This window comes from Dama dama, chromosome 18 (assembly GCF_033118175.1).
Source record: "Dama dama isolate Ldn47 chromosome 18, ASM3311817v1, whole genome shotgun sequence".
Taxonomy (NCBI): Eukaryota; Metazoa; Chordata; class Mammalia; order Artiodactyla; family Cervidae; genus Dama; species Dama dama.
Window position 1 is genome coordinate 62,494,663 of NC_083698.1, and position 14,744 is coordinate 62,509,406.

Sequence of the window (14,744 nt, forward strand, 5' to 3'; positions counted from 1 at the left end):
AGCAGGGTCTTGAAATACCCAGAGGATTTCCCCAGATAGGACAGGGGCTCAGTCACCTCTTTTCTAGACTATTCCAAGAGCCCCCCCCACCCCCCGCCAGTCTCCCAAAATCCAGGCTTTTACCCCTAAAACTCATCCTCTACCCACATCCAGAGACGGCCTCAAACATCATTCGTTTCACATCTCTGCTTGATAAGTCCTTGTCCATCCTTCAAAGCCCAGTCTAAATGATACCCCACTGTGGAACCCACCACAGACTTGGCTAAATCGCCTCTTGAAGCAGTGAAGAGCTGCTGGTCATTTACTTTGGTGTGGTTTTCAGAAAACACCTCTCTTCCCTCATCCTACCCAACCCCGCCCTCCAGGAAAGCAAGAGCACTTTTCATCACCTCCATCCACGTTCAACAGTCCTGTTTGTGCGCGGGCATGAAAGAGCTAACCAAAGTGGGCAGAAGTGAACCCAAGAAAGATGAACTGGGGTGAGGAAGGGAATGCTGTCCCTCTAAACAAACTGCATTCCTTGTTTCTGGTTGACTCACCCCAAACTTCTCCTCCACTCTCTCTGGGTAACTGGGTTCCATAAGAGGACTCTGGGCCTCTGATCTTTTATCTCAGTGTCCTCTTCTAAATCGTTAGCTGAGCCACCAGCAAAGAGAGGCTGGCCTCCCTCTGGAAAACCACACACACTTCAAAGAGCTGGGTTCTGAGAGAATTGCTAAAAGCCCTCCTCCCAGCAGAAGCCCTCTGGGCTCTGAGGGCCGGGAACCACTTCACTTTACATCCAGACAGGAGTGGCTTTCATTAGAAAACCTTAGAGTGCTTTACAGAAAGTTTTCAGATGCCAGTGTTTTCTGGCTTCATGCTTCATTCTGCACAGCCCTGTGCCCAGTGAAATTTGCCCCTTCCTGGGTGGGCCAACGATCCCACCAGCCATTCCTGTGAGGAACGGTTACCTCTGAAGAAAACTAAGTAGAATAAACAAACCCCCTGCTTCCATCACTCGGAGGCCAGTCCCTGCCTTTCAACTTCATCAAAGCAAACCGTCAGACAGCCTGTCTCACATCAGGCACTTCTAAAGGGCAAGCTGCTTTCTTCCTTCGTGTAAAAGGGAGTGCTTAAAAGGAGAGGAAAAGGATATGAGTAGCTCCCAGCCCTTGTATGCCAAAATGGTCCAAAAGGTATCAATACATTGCCGGCTTCCAGGAGAAGAGCAAAGGTCAATGGCACTCAAGCCTCGTCCTTTCATGTCTGGTCCTTGGTTGTCATCCTTTATTCTATTACTGGTTTTTGCCAAGGCCTGCAAACATATTAGTCTTTGGGGAATGGAGAATTCCAGAAAGAGGAAAAAAGGTGGCTTCAAAGAGAAAGAGTGGATGGACAAGTTCCTGTCTAGATCTTACAGAGGAGGTACCCAGATGCATACACAGGTGGAAGGGCATGATGCACCTCACGATATGTATTTTACACTTCAGTGAGGTGGTGTGTGTTAGTCGCAAAGTCGTGTACAACTCTTTGTGACCCAATGGACTGTGGCTTCCCGGGCTCCTCTGTCCATGGGACTTCCCAGGCAAGAACAGTGGCGTGGGTTGTCATGTCCTCCTCCAGGGGATCTTCGTGACCCAGGGATTGAACCCGGGTCTCCTGCATTGCAGGCAGATTCTTTACCATCTGAGCCACCAGGGAAGACCCAAGGATATGTGGGTAAAAACTTTTAAAGGATGGGCTTCTCCAGGCAGAGATGTACTAATATTTCGACTGAGCACTGTCTTCTAGAGACTTCTGTAGGTTCTGAGAAGCCCTGAAAGAACCCCCAAATGCAGAAAATGCTACTCTGCCCCCTCTCTCCCAGTGTAGATCTAGAAGTGTAGATTTCTAGATTTCTCCGGGTGAGACGGGCAGTGGAAGATGGATTTGGACATCAACCAAAAAAGAGAGAAACCTGCTCTACTCTCTTGGCCAGTCCCTCCTTCCCAAGGTCAGGTGGGAGAAAAGGAGCCCCACCCCCGCCAGCAGAAAGCCCCACCACCCACTACCTCCCAGACAGACCAAATGAAGACCGCTGGACCCTGCTGGGCAAGCACAGAGGCCCCAGTGGTACCTACCAAGCTGCAGCACATCTAGATCACCTTCGACCTTGTTGGACACTGACAGCTGATTTTTCCTAGAGAAAAAAAACGGGGAAATGTCAATGCAGCATAGGAGAATACCAGAGAAATGCAAACAACAGAGAAGAATGGGAGGAGCGCTGGCTGGGCCTTCAGGAGCGGGGTTCTCTCCAGACCTGGCCCTGCCTCTCTGTGTGTGCCATCTACCAGCACTCTCCCTCGTTGAGCCACAGGGTCCACGTCAGATGGGATCAAATCACTTCTGGGGCGCTTCTCAGTTGTGCACACACACAAACACACCCCGGCCAAGACAGGATGAGAGACCCTGTAGTTTGACACTTGCCAAGAACTGAATGCAAGCAATCTTGCCGATGCGACTGTAATACTGCTGGGAAACACTCGCACGTGCACATGCACACACGCACACACACGAATCAAGTTCCTGCAATCACTGCACAGATTTTCTTATCTCACTTTTTTGTTTGTTTCCTTTCTCCCAGCTTTTTTGTAAAGCTATCAGCAGCCATTTCTCAGAAATCTCTAGAATGCACCAGACAGAACACCTTCTGTGATTCTGACTAGTAGATTTAGGGATGTGCACACAGAGCCTTCTTTAAACAGCCCACCTGTATTTCAGCCCTTTTTAGATTTTCTTTTCCTTCATCTGAACTAAAGTAAAATCATTTTTTTTAATGTATTAAAAAATAACAACATTACATCACCCTCTTGAAAAATCCATTTACTATGTTAAAAATGACAGCTCTTTTGAACGTAGCATTGAAATGTATTTTCCTCCAACATCCTTGCAGGATAAGATATGATTGAAGTAACAATCGTAATCTTGCCACAGTAGGTTCTATTGAATTGGCTTCCTCCTGAAGATGTATGAAGGGGTGTTGAGTGGAAGACTGCAGAGGACGCACAGTACTGAATCCCCCAGCACGTACTGCTTCAGACCCTAGGGTTCCTGTCTCTGGTGCTGTAACACAGAGCACCTCCCCGTCCCTCCCAGGCAGCCCTGAGCCTCTCACGTCCCCCTCCACTCAGCGAAGCCCACTTTCCTCAATTCGAAACCACAAAATTCCCACGCTACCAGGGTTCAGCAAGCCTTCTTGTGGGGAATGGTGAAGGAACAAGTTAACTTGGAAAGAAGAGCTAAGGCACGGAGGGGCAGCAGAAGGACATGGCGTAGGGGTGGGGGGGGTGTGTTGCGGTTAAAAGAGAGGCTGTAAAAAAAAAAATAAAAGAGAGGCTGTGCCCCCCTCCCCCCGCCCCCCCGCCACAGTGCCCAGCAATGAACTATGCTTTCATCAGACGCCTCCACCAACGCCACCTCTCCCCCACCACCCGCGCTGCAAGGGAAGGCAAGGACCCAAGTCCCACTTCTTCTATCCCCTCTGTCACCATTTCATCCAGAGACTAAGGCGCTGCGCCTCAGTGTCCTGGTCTGAAAAACGAGGACTTGGGTGCAGGTGCAGGATGGCCTCTAAGAGCCACTTTGAGTCGTTCTGAGCTGGAAATATCAGGAGTAAAGATACCTCTGGACCATTCCAATGCCAACATCTCTCTGGCACCCATCTCTGCTCTCTGCCTCTTTGTCTGTCACCCAGATCATTCTCACAGCCCTCTAAGTGGTTTCCTGATCCCAGGGTGATGCCCTACCTGGTGCTGGCCCCACATCTTCACGAGTGTCAAAGGCATCTTTCTATAAAGAAAGTCTGACCACGCCACGGCCTGGCTGAAATTCTTCAAAAGTTCACCAGCATCATTATCATCAACAACGGTTATCTTATTTATAAAAATGATGGCAATTATAACAGCAGATGCGTTCTGATTTCTTTGACTGTTGCAGCATCAAAAGTCATCTGCTCCTCAGAAGAGCCTTATGAAGTGGTCAGTGCACTGAGTCTCAGAGAGGTCCAGTAATCTCCCCAGAGTTACAGCAAGTAGTGGCAGGACAGAAATATAAACCCAGGCAATGACACTGTCAACTAAAAAAAAAAGCACAATGTGAGGGTTGCAAGTTAAGTTTTCTCGGGGACAATATGATGTCTACAGCCTGGGAGATAGCTCCTCAGGTGGCTCTGAAAGACTGTTCCAAAGAGGCAGAGGGAAAAGACAGTATATGTGATTTTGGAAAAGGGGGAGTACATGCAGTCAAGCACATACTTCTTTTGTAGAAAGTTTCTGCTGGTCTCATGAAGCTTCTGCTAGTCACAAGAAACAACCACCACCATGAAGAATTTTAGTCCTTTTCTAGATATGAGGAGATACAAGAATTGGGCTCATAAACTCCGCCCTGAGAATATCTAACCATCTAAAGATCTGTCCTGCCAGTTTCTCAGAGCACAGAGTACCTCACTCTTCATCCTGAACTCCTTTAGGGAGGTGTTCTAAGTCAGCAGCTGCAGCAGCACAAAATTTAATCCTTGTAGAATTAGATGCCAAGCACCCACTCTAAGTTCCAATTCATGGTTGACAACGCCAAAGATAATGGCAGCAAACACGACATATACTGCTTGCTCATAAAACAAAACCCAACCCCATTAGTGTGCCCGCTGGGCTGCCTGTGACCTGGCCACCTACCACTCCAGTGCCACCTGCCTCTGCACCCTCCCACTCCACCTGCATGTCCTCCGTGCTAACGTCTCAGCCCACACTGCTACACCTTTGCACAAGCTGTTCATTCCTACTAGAATATCCTTTGGCAAACTCACACTCATCCTTTTCAGCCCAGTTGGAATGCTACCTTCTTCTCAACTCCAAAGCGTGCATGTATTCGTTTCTTCACTCAGTCACCTAGCAAGCGTGTGGCAGTTATTCAGTAGGTCTGTCTCCCTGCCCCAGTGAGACCCAGTTGTATACAATAAACATACACAAGTTGCAATATGACATGGCACAGTAGGCTGAATAATGGCCCCCAGAGACATTCACATCCTAATCCCTGGAAATGGAAAATGGTAACTGATATGGAAAAAAGAACTTGCCAAAGAGATTAAGTTAAAGATCTTGAAACGGAGGAAAGCATCCTGGATTATCCAGATGGGGCCAACCTAATTACAAGTGTCCTTATAAGAGGGAGGCAGAAGGAGATTGGACACAGCAGAGGACAGGTAGGATGATAATGGAAACAGAGGTTGAAACGATGCACTTTCAAGATAGAGGAAGGGGCCACAAGCAAAGAAATGAAGGTGGCCATGAGGAGCTGAAAAAGGCAAGGAAACAGATTCTAGCTGTTAAACAGCTAGCCCTGCCAACACCTTGGCTTTAACACAGTGGAAATGATTTCAGACTTCAGTCTTCCAGAACAGCGAGACAATAAATTCATGTTGCTTTAAGTCACTGTATTACTGGGTGATTTGCTGGAGCAGCCGTGGGAAACTAATACGTACAAAACACCAAGGAGGAACAATGGACTACAGGATTCTCTTGATGGCCTCTGTGTCCTGCGTGCCCTGCACCTAGTCGCTGCTCCAAAAATGGGTGCCAAATACCAGAATGACCCTCACACAAGCTAGGCGGCTCACACAGGTCACTCAACTTAGAGGTGCCAGAGCCAGGGCTCAAACCCAGGCCGCTGGCTCCAAATGCTGTTTTGCTCTTTCTTGTATTTTGTTCCTCCTTTCCCTGCCCAGAACCCTCCACGGCTGCCTGTGGACCAGAAGACAAAACCTACACCCCCCAAGTGGTCCCCTTGGCTCCGTGCCACAGGAGCACGTAGACTGGCAGGAGCCGCGGGGAGAGGGCAGGGATGATGTTCCCGCCGTGCAGGGTACAGCGGGGCCTCCTCCCGGTCATGAGACTTCCACCCTGAGGCCATCCATCAGCCACGAGAGTCGGGCTCAGATGCTGTGTGCCGCTTCCCATAAATCTCTTCACCAGAGGAGACTTCAGTCGTGCTCACACTTAGGGAATGTGCTATTGTTCCTTTCATGTGTCCCTTTGTGGCATAAGCATTACACAGTTGAAAAGGTCAGTTTAAAGGCATGTTCTTGCCTTTGAGTGAAAACTATTATGAGCAACAATGACAAAAAGATAAATAAAGGATTCAAAACACTCGAATCAAGGATAAATCAAGGATTCAGACATGTGTCAAAGTGTGCATCTAATAAATCTAGAGGAGCCAGGCTGGAAATACCCGCTCGCCTGCTGGGACCAAGGCCTCCGTTTTCCAGCCAAGACCCTCTGTGGGCTCCATACCCCCCACCCCCAGGAGGGGCAAAGGCTACGGCACTGCAGGTATTCAGGGCTACATAGAGCCAGGACTCAATCCCTGGATAACTGGGTCTTGGGTAGGTAGAAAGAGCCACTCAGAGACCAGAGTTTTTGCCTTTGATCCCCCAACTCTGAGTGACCCCTAGGCAAGACACTCACCTCTGCGGGCATCAGACATCTCAGTTATACCTCGGAGAAAGCCTGAGCATGGCTGTGGAACATGACCAGGTGGGCGGGCTCTGAGAGGACAGACATGCCCAGCTCGTGCTATTCTTGAAGATGTTCAACTGCTTTTGCACTGAACACTCAGGATAGTTCACCAGCTCTTAGCATAAAAACAGACAAGGAGCTGTTCTTTCCCCTGTGTTTGATACTGGATACTTGACTAAATTAGTTATGATTACAAAAGAAAGCTGTCCCGTGAGAAGAAACACATTGATCACTTACTATATATTCTATTTGATGAAAATACAGAATCCAGTGTGAATTGATCCCACTCATGTTGCTTCCCTGGTAGCTCAGATGGTAAAGAATCTGCCTGCAATGCAGGAGACCTTGGTTCAATCCCTGGGTCAGGAAGATCCTCTGATGAAGGCAATGGCAACCCACTCCAGTATTTTTGCCTAGAGAATTCCATGGATAGAACATGGGGTCGCAAAGAGTTCGACAAGCAACTAACACAACAACATGTTGCGCAAGAATCCAGAATATAAGAAATTTACATAAAACTTCCCAGCACACCTCACTGAAGCAATGTAAAATTATCTGGAGAGACACTTCTACAAAGCAAGTCACACAAGCTTGCCCAGGAAAGAGAGAGATTTTTTAAGTCCCAACTAAAAATATGCTTAAAACAAACAAACAAAAAAAAAACTTAAATATATGAGATGATCCACCATAAGTAAAAGTCAACTGACACAACAAGTAGGACTCTCAAGAACTTGAGATAACAGAACAATAATCTAAAAGAGGCTGTAATTAGAGAGAGTAGGGGAACATTTTTAAAAGGAATGGAAATTATACGAAAAGAAACAGACACTATGAGAAAAGGATGGGCTGCTCTGACAAGCAAATATAGTCATGAAAAATGAGAAAACTTGGGGCATACAATGATGGTGATGGATAATACCATACAAATACATATTCTGTTTTAAATCCATGAGTCTGCTAATAGAGGAGGAAGGAGGGGCAAAGGCAGGTAACAGAAAGCTCTATGAAACATGCCCCCTAGTAAATGGGAAAGGAATGATAAAATGACTAAACAGGAAATCGCCATTTTTTACATTTCTAATATGGGAAAAGATCATCAATGGATATTCAAACCACGGGTTAAGAGGTTTTTGAGGCACAGAATATTCACATGGTCTGAAAGTTACAGAGTCCATATTAATTGCAAAGGGGAAGACTGCTTTATGATAACAGAGAGATTGGCAGAAACCCTAGAGGACTAACACAACTTAGCATCGCATCACCAAAAATAAACTTACATCATGCGCTCCTGACGTGAAGTAATGGGAAGTACACAGCATCACATAAGTATTGTACTTAACCAAAAACTGTTTAACACAAACCCAATAATGAAACAGACATATCTAGAATGTGGTCATTCTATGAGACGAGAGCCTACATTCATCATGAAAAACTGAAAAGAGACAGAAATTATTTGAGACTGAAAGAGATTAGAGAGACATGGCAACCAAATATAGGTGAACCTTAAATGGATCCTGGGTTGAAAAACTGAAGCCCAAAAAACATTTTGGAGCCATTTGGGGAGAAATTTGAGCACGGGCTTTACATTAGTGGATGTTACTGAGTCAATGTGAAATTTCTCGGTTGTGATACTGGTGCTATGGTTATATTCTTGTCCTTGGGAGACGGAAACTGAAATATTTAAGGGTGAAATGCCATAATATCTGAATTTTAGTTTCAAATCAACCAGCAAAAACATTTGCGGACGGGGGAAGAAGAGGAGAGAGAAAACAAATCCAAAAAAACCTTAGAATTACAGAAGGTAGGTTTTATGTACTATTCTTTCAACTTTTCTATGGGCTAGAACATTTGTAAAGGTGGGGGAAAACTGTTGAAAAACTTTAAGAAGGAGATTAGATACAATGAAGAGATAATAAATTACTAGGAACAATGAGATGACATTTATTCAGAATGCAGCTCAATCAGAGATCAAATATATGAAAGAGCAAATAAGAGACATGGAGGGAAAAAATTTTAAGCCTAATATACATCTAAAAGGAGATCCAAGGACTTTCCTGGTGGTACAGTGGTTGAGACTCTATACTTCCACGGCAGGGGGCACAAGTTCAATCCCTGCTTGGGGACCTAAGATCCCACTTGATGCGTGGTGCAGCCAACAAATAAATTAGTTAAAAAAAATAAAAGGAGTTCCAGAAAGAAAGCATAAAGAGAATATGAGAAAGGAAATTATTAAAAAGATAATTGCTAAGAATCTACCAGACATGAATCCTCAGAGAAACATAATAAATTTCAAACAGTACACGTGAAAATAAATGCACACCTAGACACGTCATCTTGAAACTACCAGAATACTAAAGACAATGAGAAAAACCTTAGAGAAAGGTAGATTATCTATAAACAACAATTACTTTAACAAAAAACATCTTTAGTATTAAAAATATTAAAGGTAAGGACAAAATGAAAACATTTTCAGACAAAGACTAAAAATGTTAACCACCACAGACCTTCACTGAATGAACGACTAAGAGACTTACTGCAGAGAAGAAAACTGAACCCAGAGGGAAAGAGCAGGATGCACGCAATGGCAGAAAAAGAAATCTGTGAACATTTAGATAAACCTAAATGAGAGATGACAATAACAACTATCTAGAGAAAGTTTTTAAAAACAAAGGGATAATACTAGACAATAATAAACAGGGAACCTGGGAGGGGGAAACGATCAGAATTAAAGCTTTCTAAAATCCTTGCATTTTTTTGAGGGAGCAGAGATATTGATTAAGCCGAAAACTTTAAGTCATCTCAGCTAACACATAGCGATTACTCTGCCAGATACTAGTCTCAGCACTTGATGTATTAACTTGTTGAGTTCTCACCACAAATGTTTGAGGTAGGACAATTATTAACCATTTTACAGAGGTTCATGTTGGGCTAAATTTTCATGTCGAATTCCTCCTTTTGTTATTCTGTAACAAGCAGGTTTATCACTCATAACGCTTTTTATCCTATTTTGATTTTTATCCAATAGCGTTTAGCTACATTAGCTTTTAAATGGTTGGCATGCAAGTGATATATTTTTTCCCATTTCTCCATGCTTAGTTATTCTCCTTTTCTCCACATGTATCATATGAAGTACCATGTTGCTAATTTAAAAAATCGATTTGAGTGTCTTTGTCTTTTAACTGGAGAGTTTAATTTGTTCACCTTTAATATAATTATTGATATACTTGAATTCATTTGTCCTGTTATATTTTACACTTTTCTTTTGCCATACTTTTACTTTGTTTTCTTCTTTAAAATAAAAAATCAGCCATTTTAAAGTGAACAATCCAGTGGTATATAAGGCACTCACAAATCTGTGTAACCACCACCTCTTGGTAAAGAATGCACCTGCAATGCAGGAGACCTGGGTTAGATCCCTGGGCTGGGAAGATCCCCGGGAGAAGGGAAAGGCTACCCACTCCAGTATTCCTGTCCTCCCAACAGTGACTCTGCACAGCCCTGGCACTTATAGGCTCTTATTAAAGACTGAACTTCGGAAGGGGTTAGCCTCGGCGAGGGGGATCCCTGAGGGCAAGCTAATATAAAAAGAACTTTTAAAAAAGTTCTCCATAGAAGAAAAGATCTCTTCTTTCGATTTTCCTGCTCTCTCTTTCTTTCTGGCTTCCCAGAGAGGCTCAGCCAAGCTCCCCCAGAAGAAGGCGCAAGGTGCAGGATCATGGTGAGTTAGACGCGGAAGGCGCTTGGGTAGTAACCTGGCATAACCTTTGGACTTACAGATGAGGAAACAGTACTCTGGAGTAAGAAAGGGGGCTCCGCCAGTGTCTCCACCTTCCGGGTGCTCAGCCCGAGGGATCCACGGCCCAGCCTCGGAAAGAGCTCCACCTTCCTGGGCCGCCACATCCACAGGCGTTTTTAAAATTAAGCCGTCAAAGAACAGGAGGTCTCATCAAGGGCTGGGTTATCAAGAAGTCATCATGTGTACACATCTCAGTTTTATACCCGGCAGTTGTCAGTTCTCCAACTGTTGACCTTCAACATATAAAAGGAATCTTTTTTTTTCCCCTCTCTTTTCTCTTACGGATGTGGAAAACCTGACTAGAACTGCCTGGTCTGACATTTCCTGTGAGAAAGCACTCTGCTTGGATACTGTGAAAGCAATCTGCCTTAACAATTCAGCCCAAATAAATTATCTTCCTGAAACGAGTGAATGACTTTAATTGGGAATTGGGCTGCATACCCAAGACTCTCTCATCCGGGCTGGACAAAGGTGGGACAGAGATAGGGATCGCCTGGTGAGAACGGACTGGGAGGGGGGTCCCCAATGGCCCTGTGTCCTCCTGGAAAAGCCATCGGCTCAGCCCACTGAGCTGGAGAGAACACACGTACTCCCTGCCTCCTGAGCCATTGTTCTCTGGGGGTGAGGATCTCTCAGTCCAACTGTCTTTCTGTGTGCACCCCTCCCCACAGGCTCTGTCACACACACCCTCGGCCAGAGGCGTGCAGAGCCAGAGCAAGATCCAAAACCAAGTCCTACAAGTCCCCTTCCCTGAGCTGGGCTGGATTCTGGCACATTCCAGGAACAGAGAAGAAACTTACCCCGGGTCACCAAGGCATCAGACTGGGAGGGTTCGTCAAGGGCACACAATTCGCAAAACAAAACTGTACCAGCTGTGACCTTCCTTCATGTTATTCTCCCAATTTGGCACGAGGCCTCGACATACAACTACTCTTCAACGGATGCTCCCTCTGGAAGCCGAGGGGGTATCCGGAGTAGCCAGCGCCTTGTCCAGGGGATCTTCCAGACCCAGGGATTGAACCCGGGTCTTCCGCATTACAGGATTCTTTACCGTCTGAATTCTTTACCAGGGAAGCGTCACCCAGATAAGGCTCATGCCTCTGTAAGGGCTGGAAACGCTAACTCAGACCATCTAATCTAATCCTGCCACCCTGTCAGGGGTGGGTAGGGGAGGGAGAGCTTTTACTAATACCTAGAACCCCTGTTGTAGTGGGTAAAGCCTGAAACAGAACTTTAGGCTCCAGACCCTCACCACAGTTCATTTTCATCTATCCCATGTTGGATGTTGGAGGCACCAACTGTGTTTTGTAAAGACCCAAAATGCACTGGGTCGGGGTGGTCGCTCTCCCCTTAATGAATGCACGCTAGCAGGATTTGCGGCTCTCCCAACTCCTATCTGTCTGCCCTTCTCGCAGGCTGCAGTTTCCTGGGTGTGGCTGAACTCAACTCCACAAGGTGACTGGTGCTGAGGGGCAGGCATTTGCTCAACAGGCAGTGAAAAGGTGGGTAGAGAGGAGGTGGCTCCAGGGGAAGAAAAATATCCTCTTGAAGGACAAGTGGTTTCCCTGGAGTACAGCTCTGGGATGCGGCCAGATCACTGAATCACTCATTCACCACGTGCACTGTGCAGCTCACCAGGCAGAGTGCCACCAGCCCATGACCCTACCTCCCCTTGCTCCCACCTCCACCCCTCTGCCCACCAGCATGAGGCCATGTGGCTCCGCCAAGCCCAACCATTGTGGAATGCTTGTTGTTGTTGTTTAGTCACTAAGTCATGTCCTACTTTTTGCGACCCCACAGACTACAGCCCTCCAGGCTCCTTTGTTCATGGGATTCTCCAGGCAAGAATACTGGAGTGGGTTGCCATTTCCTTCTCCAGGGGATCTTCCAGACCCAGGGAACAAACCCGCGTCTCCTGCATTGGCAGGCAGGTTCTTTACCTCTGAGCCACCTGGGAAGACCCCGTGGGATGCTGGAAGAGCCCAATCACCAGGGCTGGAGTGAGAGACCTGATGTGGTACCTGGCCCACACCAGGAGCCTCGCCCCCTCCCACCAGGAGCCCCAGACTGCACACCCAGCAGGTGGGATCACTAAGGCTGTCTCTGATTAGGGCTCCCGACAGTGGAGTGAAGACCTGAGGGGATGATTCTGTCAGAGACAGATTCCCCCAACCCTGCCCTCCCCAAGGCTCGTGTGACAGCCCAGGATGGAAAGGATTGCCTCTACGACCTTGGCCCTGTCCCAGGAAGTCTAAAGTCACACTTGGAGTTATAAAAGGGAAGGTTCCAAAGCGTGCCTGAAAGGCATTACATAAGAGTTGCCGCCGGTCTCCATCGTGGATTGGAAAGCTGTGCGGAGATGCTTACTTAGCTGCTAGGAGAAGCTGCTTTTTGGCACCAGGACTGCTCTTTACTGTCCGAATAAAGGACAACACACCCCGGGAAGGAGCTGTCCCAATGACTGAGGCTGACTTTTTCCGAGTCCCATTAAATGTTAAACCCACTTGAGTTCTGTTTGGTAAAATAGGCCAAAGGGTGGCTTAAAACAACTTCTGGGGTGAAATATTTTCATTTTGAACCCACAAAACGTTTCCCTGCGTTAAGCATTAATAAAAGGGCCTAAAGCAGCAAGTTTGAAACAACACTGTCTGGGCCCAAGGTTAACTTCATATCGACCCAGAGGAATCAGGTGGAGAGGGAGGTGGGAGGGGGGATCGGGATGAGGAATACATGTAACTCCATGGCTGATTCATGTCAATGTATGACAAAACCCACTACAATACTGTAAAGTAATTAGCCTCCAACTAATAAAAATAAATGAAAAAAAAGAAAAGAGGAAAAAAAAAGAGAGGGAGGCAATAAATTGGTCCTAGAGCAAAAACTGGTAAAACAAAACCCAGAATGAACTTTAAGTTTGATCTTTCTATTAAAAATGGCAAAAGATTAATTAAAAAAAAATAAAGAAAGAAACTGGGGTTCACTTACTTTTAGAAAAGGTGAGGAGGTGTACACTTGAATGACACCTTTTTTCTGGAGCTCCTGTCTTTCCCCAAGCAGATGTGGATGAATCCTCCCTTGCCCTGAGCTTCCACTGCCCTTGCTGTGACAGTCTGAGGGTTCTAATTTTTGTCTTTTCAATAAGTGTTTATTTGGGTGCTTATTTCTACTTTACCAAGCACAGTTTTTCATTTATTTCTGACAAACAGCTTTGCTGCACGGAAGCAGCAAAGGGACGTTTTAGCCCTATTTTCAAAAATGAGGACACTGAGGTTTGGAAAGTCAGAAATATTCCAACACAGAGGAGTCCTTGGCACACAGGTCTGTGAACAAATGGGGGCCATAGGTAACAATACAGTGAACCTTTCCTTAGGCTTAATTTGTTCATTTCAAAGCTGGGACTTTTCTTTCAAGATTGGATATATATTTAAATTTTACAGAATTGTTCTAATGTCCTTACTTAGCAAGAAAAATAAATAATAATAACCTGAAGAGTGTCTGATTTCAGTTCAGTTCAGTCGCTCAGTCGTGTCCGACTCTTTGCGACCCCATGGACTGCAGCTCACCAGGCATCCCTGTCCATCACCAACTTCTGGAGCTTGCTCAAACTCATGTCCATTGAGTCCGTGATGCCATCCAACCATCTCATCCTCTGTCATCCCCTTCTCCTCCTGCTTTCACTCTTTCCCAGCGTCAGGGTCTGTTCCAATGAGTCAGTTCTTCACATCAGGTGGCCAAAGTATTGGAATTTTAGCTTCAGCATCAGTCCTTCCAATGAATATTCAGGGCTGATCTCCTTTAGGATGGACTGGTTGGATCTCCTTGCAGTCTCTCAAGAGTCTGCAAGAGTCTCTCAAGGGACTCTCAAGAGTCTTCTCCAACACCAGAGTTCAAAAGCATCAATTTTTCAGTGCTCAGGTTTCTTTAGAGCCCAACTCTCACATCCATACATGACTATTGGAAAAACCATAGCTTTGACTAGACGGACCTTTGTTGGCAAAGTAATGTGTCTGATTTACCATGAAGTTAATGGGACTTAAGCTTCAGGGATCCTCTTGCACAGGCCCTGTTACGAGGTCCTAGTGTTGGCAGTCTTCTATTTTTGTCAAATTTGCAAAAATGAGGTAGGTGTATGTTCTTTATCTTCAAGAGACACCCAAACTGTGAAAGTTTCAGGCCCACAACGTCTGGATCTGAACATGAACCCAGGCAGTTTGTTTCAGCATTTTTGTTTGTATTTTGCTGATCCATGAACCCCACCCAGAGATGACCCATCCTACCAGTAGATGCCCCAGCATCTCCTCCACCCCAGGCACCCTGTGAGTGTCTTGTCCAAGTTCATATAGAGCTTTCTGTACCCAGCCAAGACTGGCTCCTGAAGCCCCTCTTTCTTCCACCCCACGCTGTCCCATCACACACAC

At 45.9% G+C, this 14,744-nt stretch overlaps 1 protein-coding gene across 4 annotated transcripts in view; it reads right to left on the reverse strand.

The window, feature by feature from the left end:
* MINDY4 (MINDY lysine 48 deubiquitinase 4) overlaps positions 1 to 14,744 on the reverse strand; it is a 110,577-nt gene that overhangs the window by 57,975 nt on the left and 37,858 nt on the right. For all 4 annotated transcript variants that reach the window (XM_061165426.1, XM_061165427.1, XM_061165428.1 and 1 more), the window contains exon 6: positions 2,103 to 2,161. In XM_061165426.1, the coding sequence (XP_061021409.1) occupies positions 2,103 to 2,161 (59 nt within the window). The remainder of the gene's footprint in view (positions 1 to 2,102; positions 2,162 to 14,744) is intronic.